At 45.3% G+C, this 16,351-nt stretch overlaps 8 protein-coding genes across 8 annotated transcripts; 4 read left to right on the top strand and 4 right to left on the bottom strand.

The window, feature by feature from the left end:
* Positions 1-3,813: 3,813 nt before the first annotated feature.
* On the top strand, positions 3,814-6,340 carry PAAG_00512 (sugar transporter; the record flags this gene model as incomplete). Its single annotated transcript, XM_002797927.2, has 8 exons — positions 3,814-3,836; positions 3,910-4,005; positions 4,082-4,362; positions 4,422-4,578; positions 4,664-5,280; positions 5,354-5,386; positions 5,534-5,923; positions 5,988-6,340. The coding sequence occupies 8 exons, from the start codon at positions 3,814-3,816 to the stop codon at positions 6,338-6,340; spliced, it is 1,950 nt and encodes a 649-aa protein (XP_002797973.1).
* A 2,658-nt stretch (positions 6,341-8,998) lies between these two features.
* On the top strand, positions 8,999-10,350 carry PAAG_00510 (geranylgeranyl pyrophosphate synthetase; the record flags this gene model as incomplete). Its single annotated transcript, XM_002797925.2, has 3 exons — positions 8,999-9,432; positions 9,503-9,829; positions 9,888-10,350. The coding sequence occupies 3 exons, from the start codon at positions 8,999-9,001 to the stop codon at positions 10,348-10,350; spliced, it is 1,224 nt and encodes a 407-aa protein (XP_002797971.1).
* Positions 10,351-10,970: 620 nt separating this feature from the next.
* On the top strand, positions 10,971-12,035 carry PAAG_00509 (threonine aldolase; the record flags this gene model as incomplete). Its single annotated transcript, XM_015844043.1, has 3 exons — positions 10,971-11,408; positions 11,475-11,661; positions 11,866-12,035. The coding sequence occupies 3 exons, from the start codon at positions 10,971-10,973 to the stop codon at positions 12,033-12,035; spliced, it is 795 nt and encodes a 264-aa protein (XP_015700378.1).
* A 211-nt stretch (positions 12,036-12,246) lies between these two features.
* PAAG_11120 (hypothetical protein) lies at positions 12,247-12,809 on the bottom strand (the record flags this gene model as incomplete). Its single annotated transcript, XM_002797923.2, has 2 exons — positions 12,247-12,520; positions 12,610-12,809. 2 exons carry the CDS (start codon positions 12,807-12,809, stop codon positions 12,247-12,249), a joined length of 474 nt encoding a protein of 157 aa, XP_002797969.2.
* A 32-nt stretch (positions 12,810-12,841) lies between these two features.
* Positions 12,842-13,210, bottom strand: PAAG_11119 (hypothetical protein; the record flags this gene model as incomplete). Its single annotated transcript, XM_015846823.1, has 1 exon — positions 12,842-13,210. One exon carries the CDS (start codon positions 13,208-13,210, stop codon positions 12,842-12,844), a length of 369 nt encoding a protein of 122 aa, XP_015703627.1.
* A 9-nt stretch (positions 13,211-13,219) lies between these two features.
* PAAG_11118 (hypothetical protein) lies at positions 13,220-13,591 on the bottom strand (the record flags this gene model as incomplete). The annotated part of the gene is made up of 1 exon (XM_015846822.1): positions 13,220-13,591. One exon carries the CDS (start codon positions 13,589-13,591, stop codon positions 13,220-13,222), a length of 372 nt encoding a protein of 123 aa, XP_015703626.1.
* A 93-nt stretch (positions 13,592-13,684) lies between these two features.
* PAAG_11117 (hypothetical protein) lies at positions 13,685-14,160 on the top strand (the record flags this gene model as incomplete). The annotated part of the gene is made up of 2 exons (XM_015846821.1): positions 13,685-13,801; positions 13,873-14,160. The coding sequence occupies 2 exons, from the start codon at positions 13,685-13,687 to the stop codon at positions 14,158-14,160; spliced, it is 405 nt and encodes a 134-aa protein (XP_015703625.1).
* Positions 14,161-14,853: 693 nt separating this feature from the next.
* PAAG_00507 (smr domain-containing protein) lies at positions 14,854-15,826 on the bottom strand (the record flags this gene model as incomplete). The annotated part of the gene is made up of 4 exons (XM_015844042.1): positions 14,854-15,151; positions 15,285-15,535; positions 15,620-15,720; positions 15,793-15,826. The coding sequence occupies 4 exons, from the start codon at positions 15,824-15,826 to the stop codon at positions 14,854-14,856; spliced, it is 684 nt and encodes a 227-aa protein (XP_015700377.1).
* Positions 15,827-16,351: the final 525 nt, after the last annotated feature.

The raw sequence follows: 16,351 nt of genomic DNA, 5'->3' as shown, positions 1-16,351 counted from the left end.
GCGAAGCAAAATTCGCAAAACTTTTCTTCGCCGCCCGACGGTTCATCTGGTCAAATTGAACGCAAACGACCAGAACGTTTCAGAAAAGTATTACTTTTAGATTTTGAGGGTGGGATTAGGTTTATATTAGAAAGCACGCTGTTACCAAATTCTGGCCATGAGTGTGGAACTTGATATAACATGTTCTAATTACCAGTCCATAGTGAAAAACAATACAACCGGGTAGGGTAGTTTTAGGAATCGAACTGCATGGCACCTAATTGGTAAAAATGCTCCGAATCTATCCCAATTCAAATTTCAGCTCCACGTTGTTCTATTAATCCACGTTTAGCATCCAAGATTGCTTGTTGAGGTTGTCACTGACTTTAACTTCACGCTTGCCGGATTCGTCACCCCTGTCTTTTCTATCCGGAAAACCAGCACATGACTGTCATAAAAACCTTCACCCCAAGGAACGTTGACGGGTTAGGTGAAATCCGGGGGAATTAGAAAGGGTTGAAGGCTAAAAACTGGAGAAAAAAAAAATCAAATTTTGTATACTTCTCTTTGTGGAAGAAGCAATTTGAACACTGGAGTTAAGTTCCGCAAAAGTGAGAAAGGAGAAATTTTAACGTACGTGTTGATCTAGCCATAAAGTTTGCTGTCCTGAATGTGAAACGAATGCATATCAGGGAGCAAAAGTGTAGCCCTCTTTGTTTCCGTCTTGAGGAGATATTAGCGACTAATATGAAATGAATTCCGAAATATAGAGATACACGGCAACGTGCGGGATGAGACAACGACGGACAAAAAAATAAGGACCGAGTAATGGATAACTTGACTCCCGGGCTGCAAACTGAAGACATGAATGACGTCTCATTTTCTACCACGTTAAATAAATCTGAGGCATTTAACTGACGGAACCTTGCTCCAGAAGGTGTGTTGTTTTTTCTTTCTTTCTTTTCCTTTCTCTTTCTCTTTTTCTGTTTTTTAGCAATGAATCTCACAACTGCGTATCATCCGTTAGCCAGTCATCTGGGTTAGCCAGTCATCTGGAAAACTCATGACATCTAGTTTATGGTGTACAGAAATCAAATGGCCCACCCATCTCTACAACCCCTGAGACAGATCTTTAGCCGAGTTTGAGCCATCGTGTAGGGTTGCGCTTGGTCAGATCCGCCCCAGGAGATGATCGGAGATCGCCAACTCTCTATAAATGAACTCGAACTCGATATGCGGTGCATCCGACATGGTTGGCAGCCTTGCATATGTCTGTACGTTTTATTTCAGACAGGCGACGGGGAAGAGAAAAGCCATTGGGGACTTGTTCAATTAAATGCAGCAGAGCAAGTGGCCGCTTGTGCTCTACTTAGGCTTTTCAGACGGAATTTGCCCACGGAAGTGGGGATGGTTATTTTCCCAGTGACTATTTCATTGTGCTGGTCTTTTGCCATTAGGTATGTATGTACTAGATTTGTACATACATCGGCAACATGACCAAGAGTGATTTTGCACAGGATGTCCCAGGGAAACGGTGATACTGCCATTCATCAGTGACTAACAAAACTTCTGCCGGGCTTGCATGGATTACATACCAAGTTTTGAAAGTGAGGAGTATTTGGCCATCAGCCCCACAGATCTGTCACAAGCAGAACAATCCATCCTCAAAATGGAAATTTGGGCGGGGTCTTGGACAATTTGAGGATGAATAACAATGAGCGACTTTCTTTTGTCAATCTTTTCACTTAATCTTACATGAAAGAGAAACTGAGTGTGTCCGTTGGACTGGGGCTGGGTGGATAAAAAGTGTCTTTTAACCCTGCCAAAAAAGCAATAAGTCTTCAGACTTCTCATTCCTGATTACAGCGGGCCCTGGAAGAATCACTGCTTTTTGTCTGCTGATCAGTTGCCCCGTTCGGATTCTTGTAGAGCGCAAAAAGGAGAATGCGGTTCGTCAAGTCGTTCGTAACTACATAGCTAGCAGGATGTTTCGGCGACATTTGCCATAAAAGGAGCTAGTTAGTTAACCAGCCTGCTCACTGCCAGCGTCGAGCCAACACACCCCCCGCTGATCCCCCGTTAAGCAACAGAGCATACACCGGGGGTTCGTTTTCGAGGAGTGTGCCTGTTGAGGCATAATCCTTGAACTCCGCACACGTGGTGGAGGTATTTAACCATCTGTTAACACAGATATCAAATATTATGGACGAGAAAAACTATAGTAGTTGCTCTACCTGAAACTGCACTGTTCATCGGAAAATATCTACAGTAAACAGACCCGATATTTATCCCGTGAGAAAAAAATCCTCTCCTCCAGGTTTCCGTGCATCGATCCCTGGAAGTTATGCAGGCTGATACATCCTGTCCAAGCTGCCTTTGAAGTTGGAAGCCCATACTTGGCATGTGGGCGGGCCAAGTCAGCCACCATGCTTGGATTTGTCCTCGTAGGGCAGATTTGAGGGATATCGAGCGGGTGCGCTGTGTTACCCTGTTATAGAAGGTCTGTTAAAGTTCTTTGTGAACGATTCGACGGGCGGGGCGGCGGCATGGATTGCTCCCGACCATGATCTTTGGGATAACCCTCCAGCTGATTGGTCAGGACAATCTGTTAATTTTGCCCGTTTCAGAAACTCCTCCAGGACTGTTTTCGAATTTGTCCTGTGACTTTCTTCTCGAATACCTCGAGCGCTTGACTATCTGGAGTGAGAAATCTTGAAAAGGCTCTCTTTAGACTATCACGACCAAAAGCGATGTTTAATTCGCGGTTTGGTGAATGACCATTTATGTCTAGTCGGTTAAAGTATCCTTCTAGTAGTTTAGTTGTGGGCCCCGTCTGTTACACCTGAAAAGACGATGCTGTTGAAATGATATCGACATGCGATTCCTTCAGGTCAGAATTTGGGGTGCATCCTCTTTGATTCCGTGTACAAGCAACCCGTTGACTCGTCGAGAAAGGCAAAAAGTTTCTGGACAAATATGAACAAGGAACGGCGCACTTTGCATATCCTCCTATCATCCTATGGCGTAGTTTAACAACTCCGTGCCAGGCTCCCAAATACACATAACTGGGTTGATTTTCTAGCGACTCCGTTATCATTAGATGAGTGACAGCCATATTCACGACCAACCTAGCCAGATATACCCGAAGATGTGCGTATCTGGGAGATATCACTGAGAGCCATCCATTTAACACATTCGCGGTACCTAGGGACATGAACATTTCAGAATCAACAGTTCCCAGCACTGGCCTCACTCAATTCACTAGTACTGCGGGGTTTGTTTAAGTCCCTCAGGTTAAAAAGTCACCCAAAATAATTTGTCTTTCAGCCTAGCCTAGGACGGCAATTCGAGCGTTGAAACTCCTAATTATGGGAGGCTAATTCCTTGGACTACATACTAAAATCCACCTCGCAAACAGCCAGAGAATCAAGCTTCAGCCGATGATAATTATGTAGTTATTGAATTTCCCCGGTTGACTGGAAACCAAAATGACCGCTGCCCATGCACACAACACAATACCCCCGGACCAGCCCTCGCACCTCCCCCGTGTTTGCAAAACGGACTTTGCCTTGAAGAGAAAAGCCAGAAGCTGCCAATAATGATTTTCATTGCCCAGAACGGAACAAATTAGCTCCTTTCGTTGCAGGAAGGAAACAGGGTGGTACAGCTTAGGGGCTGATCGGCGGGTTTCGTGGAAGGTTTAATACGGTCTATATTTATACTGACGATGTCCCTCTCAAAGTATCGACATTCTCGTTTGCATCGACTTGCCCATCCAGAAGTGGCCTGCTCATTTGCTTCGTCTTTGTCGATTCATTTCCCTTCATCCCAGCCATGTCGAAGGAAGGAGGTGCAGCGTATGTGTAGCTTTTCACAACCATCATATATCTGCCACTATTGACTGACCGTTGGTTTTTATGTTTTGTCCAGGCACGTCTTGGATGGCGAAAGGCGCGCGTCGGTCTTTGATGACCCGGCCGTCCGCAAAAAAAGCGTTGTTGCGATGACTGACAATGTGGAAGGAGAGTGAGTATTTGGCTACTCTTATGTCAACCTAAACAATTGGTTCAGAGTTGCTGAGCTCTTGAATTTTCTTCCTAAGAATCAAAAACCCCCTTACCGATATACCCAAGGATAAGCTTTTAGAAGATGTCGAGAACTTCGCGGCTCAGAACGATCTGATGGACATTCTTCCACATATCAAGAAGGGTGCACTGGTCGCCAAGAGCCCTCGTGACTTCGAGAGCCTTGAGGAATTGGACGAGGCAGACAAAGAAACCTTGCGAAACGAAGTCCTCCACCGATGGAGGCTGCCTTGGGCACTCTACTACACTATCATTCTTAACTCCATTGCCGCAGCTATTCAGGGATGGGACCAAACAGGTAGGATAACTGCCTTGGCTTATATACAGTGAGTTGTTGCTGACCTCTTTACCCTTCAGGATCCAACGGCGCAAATGTTTCTTTCCCAATAGACTTTGGGATCCAAGATAGTGGTCCCTGGTGCGAAATTAATGCAGCCAATGCAGCAGTGTGCGACAGAAATTCATGGATTGTCGGATTTATAAATTCTGTCCCGTACATCTCCATTGCCATCTTGTAAGCTGTCATTCCCGGTTCTCCCCTAGCTAGGTACTTCTTGAGGTTGCCTAGCTCCTTTATTAATATCTTTGTCCCCGAACAGCGCTGGTTGGTTAAGTGACCCGATCAACGAACTTCTGGGTCGTCGAGGAACCATCTTCATAGCAGCCATCTTCAGTTTGCTAGCTCCCATTGGATCTGCTGTGACACAAAAGTGGGGACAGCTTGCTGCTTGTCGCATTTTGTTAGGAATTGGTATGGGCTTGAAGGAGGTCACCGTTCCTGTTTTTTCAGCGGAAAATACCCCAGCCAATGTACGAGGCGGTTTGGTTATGTCTTGGCAAGTCTGGACAGCTTTCGGTATTCTACTGGGTACCAGCGCCAATCTTGCTGTCGTCCACGCTGGTGCAATCACATGGCGCTTGCAGCTGGGATCCGCCTTTATTCCAGCCGTTCCGCTGGTTCTCGGCATTTATTTCTGCCCAGAATCACCACGCTGGCTTTTGAAGAAGAAAAACTACAAGAAGGCTTATAGCTCATTGCTCCGGCTTCGCAACACACCTCTTCAGGCCGCGAGAGATCTATACTATATCCATTCTCAGCTAATTCAGGAGCAAGTCCTATTGGAGGAAACTGGTCTTGCGAAAACTAACAATTTCATTACCCGGTTCATTGAACTGTTCACCATTCCGCGTGTTCGGCGTGCGACACAAGCTTCTGGTACTGTATTTCGTTACAATTTCTCTCTTCCATATTGGAGGTGATATGCCTTGTGCTAACTTCTTTATTCTAGGAATCGTAATGATTGCACAACAAATGTGCGGAAGTAAGTCATTGGCGATGGAAGTTGAAAATGATACACTCCTTAAAAGCACTGATCACGTGATTCAAATCTGTCACTCCAGCTCCATCTACATCGTTCTATATGCCCCCTTTTCTGCAGATGCTAATGGTTGAATTACCTTGAATGTAGTAAATATTATTTCCTTCTACTCAACTACAATATTTATTCAAGCTGGCGCTAGCAACATCAATGCCCTCCTTGCATCATTCGGATTTGGCATCGTTAACTTTGCTTTTGCCTGGCCGGCTGTCTGGACCATCGACACTTTTGGACGTCGTGGCTTGCTGATTTTCACCTTTCCACAGATGTTCTGGACTCTTCTGGCAGCCGGAATGTGTTTCTACATTCCAAAGGAAAACGACGCCCATATCGGCCTTATCGCCTTCTTCGTCTACCTATTCTGTGCTTTCTATTCTCCAGGTGAAGGCCCAGTGCCCTTCACCTACTCAGCAGAAGTCTTCCCTCTCTCTCATCGCGAGATGGGAATGAGCTGGGCTGTCGCCACTAATAACTTCTGGGGTAAGTATTAAACCAGAAATGTATATATAGATTCCAGGTGAACTAAGCTAACGAATAAAACTAGCCGCTGTTCTGGCTCTCACATTTCGCCGTCTGCTGCGCGCGTTTCAGCCGCAGGGAGCTTTCGGTTTCTACGCTGGGCTTAACATTGTGGCCCTAATTTTAATATTCCTCTTCATGCCCGAAACCAAGCAGAGAACGCTGGAAGAATTGGATTACGTCTTTGCTGTGCCGACGCGTACCCATGCGTCATACCAGCTCTTTACTGTTCTACCATGGTTTGTCCGCAGGTATATCTTCATGCGCAAGAATGCCGTGTGTCCTGAATTGTACCATATGGATTTTGCCTCGGATATCGAAGGTAGGCAGAAGACTGCTGCGCGTGAGAGAGGTGTTGCTGTTGCGGAAACTGTCTAGGAGTCTTATTTATGGGGACAGAGTGTAGTACGTACATAAGGGTGATGTTTTTATGGAAATGCCAGTTCAAAACTAAGAAGGATAGGGATTAGGGACACCTCATGACTCCAGATGACATTGAAATAGAATTTGGAAAGTATATGAGTATGTATTTTTTGCTGTTTGGTTGGAAATGGAAAGGTAGTCGGAAGCATTAATAGGGGGAACAACAAAGCCGTGCTAGTACAATAAATCTTTTTCACTTTGACTTCCGTTTTCTTCTTTCGCTGGTTTAATGTTGAGCAAGCAAAGATACTAATGAATGACAAGAGCAATGGTTCAGCTCTCCCTCTGATGTTTTGTAGAAAAGCGTTTGGTATATAGTTCAATTAATGGAGAGGAAGAAGAGTGAAGAGGTCAACAGCCTTAATACCTCCCTGATTGTGTAATTCTTCGTATGTTAAAACTGAGAGTTGGATATATGGGGACCGGGATTTTCAAGGTAAATAGAGATTCGAAAAGAGATAGTTATGTCACCATACTTCAAATCAGCCCATGTTTATCCTCAGTGGCTTGATTAATAGCTATTCCTTTCTAGGATATCAAGGCACGTGAGATTGCTTCACTGTGCCTAACACATCAATTTGCATGCCATATCATCCAATGCCAGTCAGACTGTCATCATTTCAAACATACCACCAACTAGTTGCCTTGTTTCCAAGGAGTTTCCGATGGCAAAGCTGACTACTGACCTTCTGTTTGTATTGTTTGACCAAGCCAAGCCAAACAACTTCAAACTGACTTCCCTCTTTTGTCCAGGCAACCCAGGCAGCATTCATTCTTTAAAATAATAACAATAATAGTTAACAATAATAACAACAAACATAAAAAAAAAAATTAAAAAAAAATTAAAAAAAATTAAATTCCAGATAATATAGGTTGGTCTGATGAATAGCTTCCCCGGGGCGGTCGCGTGGTAAAAAACTTCCATTTGGCGTAAAACCTGACAAGTTTGGCTGTTTGAACTCTACCATTCCCATTCCAGGGGCCGGGAAAGGGTAGGAAGGAAGCGGATGTAGCATTCCCCCAGCACCAGAGCTGGCAGTGTGAATCTTTTTATGATTCAGCATTTCTGTTGGAATTCCTCCCAGTGGGCCGCCCTGCTCCGCCGGCAAAATGACCATAACACCGATAATGTTCACTCAATAGCTAGCTTCTTAATTAATGATCTTGCTCTTCAGCAATTCCGGCATTTTTTATATGACTCCATTCCTCGCAACTCTTTCCCCCTTTCTTGTTAGGCACCATATATGGTCTCTTCACTCCGTCGCATTGTGGTAGCGGTTCCATGTGTGCGCACATGGAGGTAAGGGTCGGTTCTTATCCTCCGAAAAAATTCAAGCACTAGATAGCACGCATGCGGTCCTGTCATATATTTTGGCACCTTGGGAGAGACATCCACCGATGAAGTTAATTCCGGAGGGTATATGCTTGAAGTAAGAGGTCTGTGGATAACTGAAGCAGCCCCTAGGCCAGCTTCATCCACCGACCCGGGGCATGGAGCTCTCCCACGTATGTACAGTGGGTCCATAGGAACCAAAGAATCGTTCTGTCAAATGGCATTATGTATGTAGAGAACAGCTAAAAGCACCAATAAATATCTTGCTCTCATCCACACATTGGGGAAGGATTCTCTTCAACCAAAAATAGCATAGAACTTCAGAAATAGTGTATTGGAAGATGACAGGTTCCTCTATGCTGTCTAAAAAGTATTTTGGCGGATTCAGATCACCTGAAGACAAAAGCAGTGATAAAGAATGGCATCACATGGTGCCCACTGCCTATTAGTTACAGACTGCACTACCTACCGCGTATAGGCTCAAAATATGGTTAATGGGAGCGAGCGATTTTAGCACTGTGGCTTAACGGAGACCATGATAAATGATGTGTAGAAGCTGCGTCGTTAATCTGTGGGCTGGTTGCTTTGAACACGTTAAAATTGAAGTCATTATCCCGACGTGGATAGAGAATAACCCATGCATTAACTATCATTTAAGCCCAATAGTTAGTTAACGACAAGGGGATAAGTCAAGAGACATACATGCTCGCGAATCTCACTACACCAGAGAAGGCATACGGAAGTTACTCATAAATCGGACGCCTTCTTTCTTTAATAGGTTGACCTCATGGGTTGTTGATTGATATATTTACCGTTAATAGTAAAAGCTACTGCGGGATGTCCCGAGCAGGTCTCGCGGCATTGCCGCATCTAACTACTCTACCACTAGTCTCAGGAGGGACAACTTTCAACTTCCGGCTATCAGGCCACAAACCAGTGCTCAACTTGTGAGGGATCCCGTTTCAAACAGTACACATCACCTACCTTGGTCTACCAACCAAGAGTAATGCGTATTTGAATAACCTCTAAGTTCCCACACTATTCCGACCAAAATCCAAGTCTTTGGCCATCTGTCACATGCTCCTGGCGCGAGTGTGGGAGGCGTGGCCAACTCGGCGCCCCAACGCTCGAACACCCTCCACTTCCGCCCTTCGTGTCCGTAACACGGTGTGAGCCTTGGGAAACTGTCTTCTGCATTGTCCTACAGCTAAGTTCCAGCTTGGTCTGTTTGCGTTTGCTCTGTTTTACGAATTTCTGGTCCTCCAAATTTCTTCACAACCATGCCTGAGTCCTTGGAGTCACCTAACCCGATCCCACCCCGCACAAGCTCTACGGGGGTCACAAACGGTATCTTCGACTCTACCATGAGCGGCTCTCTGAACAGCTGGGGTTCCCAGAACTCGATTTCTAAACCTCTTCCGGAGGCACAGTGGGTTGCTCCCTTGACAAAAAGACGAACGTCAATCCCGTTCAAACACACCATGGGACACACGCGAAATCGATCCAGCATTGACGGCTCCAAGTATAAAGACGGTACATGGTCACCGGAAAAGGAGAAAATTTTGCTAGGCCCTTATGACTATATGGTTCAACAGCCGGGGAAGGATATACGGAGGCAGTTGATTGCTGCATTTAACCGTTGGTTGCACGTTCCCGAGGAAAGTCTTGCAATAATCACCAAGGTCGTGGTTATGCTGCATACTGCTTCACTGCTGTAAGTGTTTTTGTGCCGGAGATATCTTGCTTTTGCTGGGAAGGTGTACTCATATGTGCGCATTCTGTAGTGTTGACGACGTGGAAGATTCGTCAAATCTCCGCAGGGGAGTTCCGGTGGCTCATAATATATTTGGCACAGCGCAAACGATAAATTCTGCGAATTATGTCTACTTTCTGGCCTTGGAGGAGGTCCAGAAGCTTAGAAGTCCGAATGCTATCAATGTTTATGTGAAGGAGTTGTTGAATTTACACCGCGGACAAGGCATGGATGTATTCTGGAGGGACACACTTACATGCCCAACGGAGGAGGAATACCTGGAAATGGTGGGCAATAAAACTGGAGGTCTCTTCAGACTTGCAATTAAACTGATGCAAGCGGAGAGCGACACTGAAATGTAAGTCCTATCTACCACAATCATAACTACCAACATTTATTAATATCCAAGCATCCAGTGATTGTGTCGCCCTCGCGAACCTTATGGGCCTCATCTTCCAAATCTGCGACGACTACCTCAACCTTTCCAACTCAACATATACCAAAAACAAAGGCCTATGCGAGGATCTTACTGAAGGCAAATTTTCTTTCCCCATAATCCACAGCATCCGCTCCCACCCAGATAATCTTCAACTCATCAGTATTTTGAAGCAAAAGACTAGAGATGAAGAAGTCAAGAGGTATGCTGTCAGTTACATGGAGAGTACGGGTAGCTTTGCCTATACACGCAAAACCGTCATACAGCTACGCGAGAAGGCTCTTCTATTAATTGATGGACTAGAGAAAGCGGCCGAGCATGGCCCTAGAGCTGATCAGACGGGAGAGCGGAGTGGTGATCCGGTGCGGACTATTTTAAATAAGATGGTTGATGCGACGGTGAATAGTGAGAGTGAAGTGGGGGATGGGGGAGCTACAAGCTAATGCTAATCAGTTTTGGTGGACGTTGTTGATTCAACGGTTTAATGATATGACGAGGTATAATACCATACCCACGCTGTCATTTTGGTTAACCAGACCGCCACTGATTTTTTGACTTACAAGGAAATGATTTCGTTCTTAATTTACCAATTTGCTTTTAATTTGGCAAAACTGTGAATTATTGTAGCTACTCAACATGGGCTCTATCTTTCTACGTTTAGAAGTTCATTAACTACCAGCATGTCAGAATCTTACACATAATATAATGGAAATTTTACATAGAAATGTTGCATGACCGAGCTTCAACTGGCCAAATCCAACACAACACACGGAAAAGATTTCCAACGTGGGTCCTTGTATACCCCACCGGATATTAACGCGCAGATTCACCGACAGCTAATCTTTCGGCATGAACTTGATCTATTAAAGGGCGTACGCTTGCAACAACCACCCCAGTCGGCGATAACGAGACATGTGACTATCAAACATGTGTTCATGAACCAAAAATCACCGTCTCTCCCGACTCAAATGGGCGAATCAATTTCATATTTTACTGAAATTACCTCACCGAAATATTTCCTCCGTTACCGGTCATCCCATAACCACCAACGGAACGGCAAAAGATGGCGAGCTCCAAGCCGTGTAGAGCAGCCCATGATTTCCGCAGCGACACTTTCACCACCCCCACTCCAGCAATGCTGGATGCTATGGTGAATGCTACATTCGGTGACGGTGTATACGAAAAAGATCATACAACTATCGAGTTCCAAAATGAAATCACTAGATTAACCGGGGTGGAAGATGCTCTACATGGGCAATCAAATTGGGGTTCGAGTTCACCTCGACCGGCCTCCACACTCGATTCTGTGCGATTATCCGCTTACGTCTATGCTGAAGAAGGCTCGGGACTGGCAATATTGTCGCAAGCCATGGTGACGCCTGTCCACCCTGCAAACGGAATCTACTTGACCCTTGCCGACGTGAAACTGTGGGTAGTTTTGGGTGACGATGTACATGCTGCGCCTACAAAAGTTCATCAATCTCGAAATTACCGTGGGGAGGTGTGCTTACGCTGATGGAGGAGATTAGAAAGATTTCCGAATTTGCCCGTGCTAAATGGCATCAAGATCCATTGCGACGGGGCTCGATTGTGGAATGCTTCTGTGGCAAGCGGCCATTCCTTAGCCAATTATTGCCAGTATTTTGATAGCGTTTCAATGTGTGTTTCCAAGGGACTTGGTGCACCCATTGGTGGGGTCCTTGCCAGCACCAAGGCGAGTGTCAAACATGCAAGATGGCTGAGGAAGCAACAAGGTTGGGGAATTCGGCAGGCTGGAGTTTTAACGTCCGCTGCTCTGGTGGCGTTAAAAAAGTCGTCTGGCCCACCATGAAGGAAACGCACCAAAAAACGAAAAAATTGGCTAAGGATTTGGAAGCGTTGGGAGTCGCGCCTCAGATTCCTGTTGATACCAATTTTTACTTCTAGGAAATTGAATATTGACATGGGGTTCTTATTAGAGCAGTGCCAGAAGTTCAGTTTGAAGCTGATGGATGAGCGAATTGCTCTGCTTAATCAGATCAGTGATGAAGCAATTGAAAATTTGAAGGCTGCCCATTGCCAGTGTAGTGGAAATTACGAAGAGCTTACTACCTGGATACGTTCCCAGGGCTCAAGCCTGTGGTTATAGCATCAGTTCGAAAATGAATATAACTAAACTGCTAGTCGGAATTTGCTCTTGTATATAGACGGATATAAAGGAGATTGTGTCTGATTTTTTTTTTTTTTTTTTTTTTTTGTTTTGTTCTCCTCTATCTCTAATTTGAAGTGAAATTTCAAGGGCCTCATATTTCCGGACTAAGATATCTAAAGTCCACCGTAGCCTGCTTGCACAGAATGTTTTAAGAACGTTGAGTAGGGTCCCCGAAAGTAGCTGCAGATTTGTAATCGCTGAAATCATACTCAACATTATGATCTTCCGCATCATCTTCACCATCAGAGAACTCAACATCCTGAATATTTTCACCCTCATCCTCCTCTTCAGCTGTAAACCCATTATCTTCTTTGCAGACATTCCTCCGGGCCACAATGGTTTGTTTCCGGGTAAAACAGAATGGCAACTTGAACAGCGAAATACATCCATCTTTGATGACCTCAACAGTTTGGCCGATGGAACTGGCGGTGTCGGTAGCTTGTCCATCAGAATAATATGGATGAAAAATACCATTCCTGGTTTGGCCACGACATCTTGTCCCCGTACGAACATTGGGAAATCAATCCAAGTAGGAGCAAAAGTAGCACCCAGACTGTAACCACAGGAGTTAAACCGTTGATCGCGGAATCCATTTTCGTCTGCAACTCGGGCGTAAGCTTCAAAAACATCCCCGATTTCTCGACCGGGCTTGAGTACTTCCATAAAAGCTTTCATTTGCAAAATGGTAACTTCGAACATGCGGCGGGCCATCTTGGTTATCCCGCCAATTGGTATTGTTCGCATCAGAGCGCAATGGCAGTGTTCATGAGCAGCAGCAAATTCGAGGGTGAGTTGTCGATCAATCTTGTCCTTTCCGGTCGAGTACCGTGTAAGAACCTCCTTGTTCCCGGAGACAAGAATGTTTTCATTTGCCGGATCATCCCCACCGCTTTCGTAGACAGTGCCAACAAGTTCTTGTCATAAATCACCCTCCCTTGTAGGCGCCCTGCTTCGCTAGCTTGAGAGTTCGAACGAGAGAAATCAGCAAGGTAACCAGCTTTCCGGACGTTGCGGAGTTCTGCTTCGGATTTGGCAATTCGCAATTCTCGGGTGAGCAAGTTGCTGTGATCGACCAAGGTGCAGATGCCCTTGACTTCTTCTTCTAATAACATGAATCTGGTTCATAGCCGATTCGTTGAGGACTTATCGATACCAAATTCTTTCAAAACTCTCGGGACCAGGGAAACGGGATTACTGCTCGCATCGTCTGATCGAATAGGATATCTTTCTGATCCAAAATTGACGTATAGATCCGGGATTCGAGTAATCAACCGCATCCTTCCATCGTTGTGGAAATACATGGCTTGGAAAAACACGTAGCCAAAGGTGTCGAATCCTGTCAGATAGTACAGGGACTCCTGCTTGGTCATGAGAAAGCCATTGAGATTATCCCGTTTCATGAGCTCCAGAAGCCGGTTCCGTCGTTCCTGAAGCTCTCCTTCGGAAAACCATAGTACCCTCTTGAAAGGCGGGGGCTTTTTGACAGTGACCATGTTCGAATTTCAACCCTAATATAGGTGAAAGTCCGTCTCACCTGGATTAATAACTGGGCATCTTGAACCCGATGGAGCCCCACTGGGGCAAAGATGGCATCACGAGCATGTTCGAACTTCGCAGATGGCAAAAGGGGAGAGGGAGGTGTTAGCTTCCCTGGTGCAAGAAGTTTCCCACAGGGAAAAGGACTTTTTAAATACGATGAGAATGTGGGAGGATAACTTGGTGTGCCGAAAGGGTCTTCCTGAATGTCTATCCTGTTTAACCCATTAAAATACAGGGACTCTATGGAGAATTCTGCATGGAAGGTTTTTGCTCCCCGCAATTGCCACATGGCGATCTTCTGGCGCCAATTCTCACTAATCCTGCTCTATTCCAACGTCTCTTACCAATATCGTATATACTCCGCTCTCCGCCAGCGGCTACGTCTGCTCTCTCGGACATGCAGGACATGGTTGTGCATCTTGATAAGGGCTCAATACTGAACGCCGATCTCCACTCACAAATGCCAGCTACATCGGAAGAGGAAACTGTTTCCTCCTTACCAATTGGCGGTGTGCTTTCATAACCCTTCATTGAAGGTTAAACAATAGCGTCACTGCGCCGCTGCCAGTTACCCATATCGTCGAGGTTTTAGGATTTTGCTGAAACGGACTAGACGAAAAGATGACTGAGAAAAGCAATCACCGCAAAAATACACCTTAACCCAGCGGATCCACTCACCCACCATAATCGATTTAGAAATTGCTCATATCTGCAATTAGTTTTATTATCCAATGACCGCACATAGAGCTCATACAAACCACAATCAGACCAGGTTTAATGGAAACTAAATGCAATTTCCATCTTCCATTTGTTTTGTCTGATTTGGCTTGCCGCCAGTGTTTTGTTTTCTTTTGTAATCGATGATTACTGCGAGAAATATACCCTCATGGGCTTCGAGAGGATGGCAGGAGGTGAACGACGTTTTGATGGGGAGAAAGGCCCACATTTAAACACATAGTCTAAACGCAAGTGTAACTGATGCCCTGATGGTGGCTGGGCGACGTGGTAAATAAAGGAATTTCTTTGCCAAACACCGTATAAAGCCGGCGTGAACCTTTAGAGGTTATACAGCTTCATATGAAACACAGTTCAACGTAGAAGGGTATCAACCGGCCGTTCTAATTTCATATTAACCATGCCTACATTTCCAAAATAATAGGCCGAAAACGCAAAAATTGAAAAGTGAAGAAGAATATCAAATCTGCAGCAGCAGAGCTCACATAACCACGCAGCAGGCCTTTTCCAGCCTTCGAATGATCTTAGGAGCAATCGATTTGACCGCCTGCTGGATCCCGTCAGGGTTTTGCTCTTGTTGTTGCTGTTGTTGATAGGGCTGTGGGGTGTGATGTGGCTGGTTTGGAGGTATGTGTACGGCGCCGCCAGTCAGGTTGACATAGATTCGCCCGGAGTTGTCCTCGGTGGTATACTGTAAACCTAGATCACGGCAAACTTGTTCCACTCGAGGTTTGAGCTTCTGAACATGATTGACCGAGTGGTTACCCTTCCCAATAATGCTGCATGAATAAAATCAATCGTCATTATTGTTTATCCGCTCGCATAAAAATACGGAAAAATGATCGCAGTCATACTTCCAATGTCTTCGCTACAGCTTCTTCGCTCATGGAAATTTTACAGGTCAATACTTACACATGAAGATGTGTCTGCCCATGCCGTTGGGCATACTTTATCCTCTTCTCCAAAATATCTTCTGCCTCCTCCACGAATTGGCCATGTAGGTCGATCGTATCAGAATCAACTCGCCCAGGCGCATTATTCTCCCGGAAAATGAATTCCGAGGCTTGCTTGTTAAATTCTTCCATTTTCTTCCCGTGCGCCTTGCCTTGCTCAGAAAGCTCCTTGGCAAGTCGGCCATCACCGTTATCATATGCCTGGCGAGACTGTAACCGGGAATAGACGGGGGTTAGCTGCAACTAGCCGGGGCGATGTTCAGTTTTCTGCGATTAGGTATAGGATAAACGAACTCTCTCGAAGCATGAGGAGCGTTGGGCAGCTTCGTGTCTAGCTGCATCGCGCAGGCGGTCGTATTCTGCTTCTGCATCTCGGCTCTGCTCATGATTAAAGGCTGGTGGTTGCCCGAGGTTCTACAGGTTAGCTTCGGTTTCGTACTATATTCCATCAATGGTGCGGAACGTACCCCTGGGTCCCAGATATGACATCTCATGCGACATTTTTCAGAATTCAAGGGAAGAGAATCATAGCCCCTTTTCACTGTGCTCACCCACCCGCCTTGCAATGGGTGTTGAATGTTGAAAGTGGAAAAGAAAACGTGAACCCATCGACAGATATTTAACCTCGGGAGTCGACGTCGACTTGGTCAATTCAGAGGTTAACTACGAAAAAGTCTTGCAGTCAACGTGACTCTCCACCCAACGCCCACTTACACACCTTAACGCCCGCCAAAAACAAACTCAACCTGTCAACTTCATAAAATAAAACATAAAAGGGAACTGAAACGCCTTACAGTTTCCAGTGAGTGAACAAAATTGCAGTATATGGTGGCGCCACCGAGTCCGAGGAATCCAAGATTTTAATGACGCTGCCTGTTGAATTGCAGTTCGATACTGGACAAATCAACACACGCAATTATAAAATTTCATCTCAGAATAATACAGAATCTCAACAAACTTATTCAGACTCTGTTAAGCAAAAAGATAGTAAAATATTAAGCAAAAATATCAACTAGACTATAGCTG

Source organism: Paracoccidioides lutzii, assembly GCF_000150705.2.
Source record: "Paracoccidioides lutzii Pb01 unplaced genomic scaffold supercont2.1, whole genome shotgun sequence".
Taxonomy (NCBI): Eukaryota; Fungi; Ascomycota; class Eurotiomycetes; order Onygenales; family Ajellomycetaceae; genus Paracoccidioides; species Paracoccidioides lutzii.
The sequence above is the reverse complement of the archived record's forward strand: the minus strand, read 5'-3'. Positions and strand labels throughout refer to the sequence as shown.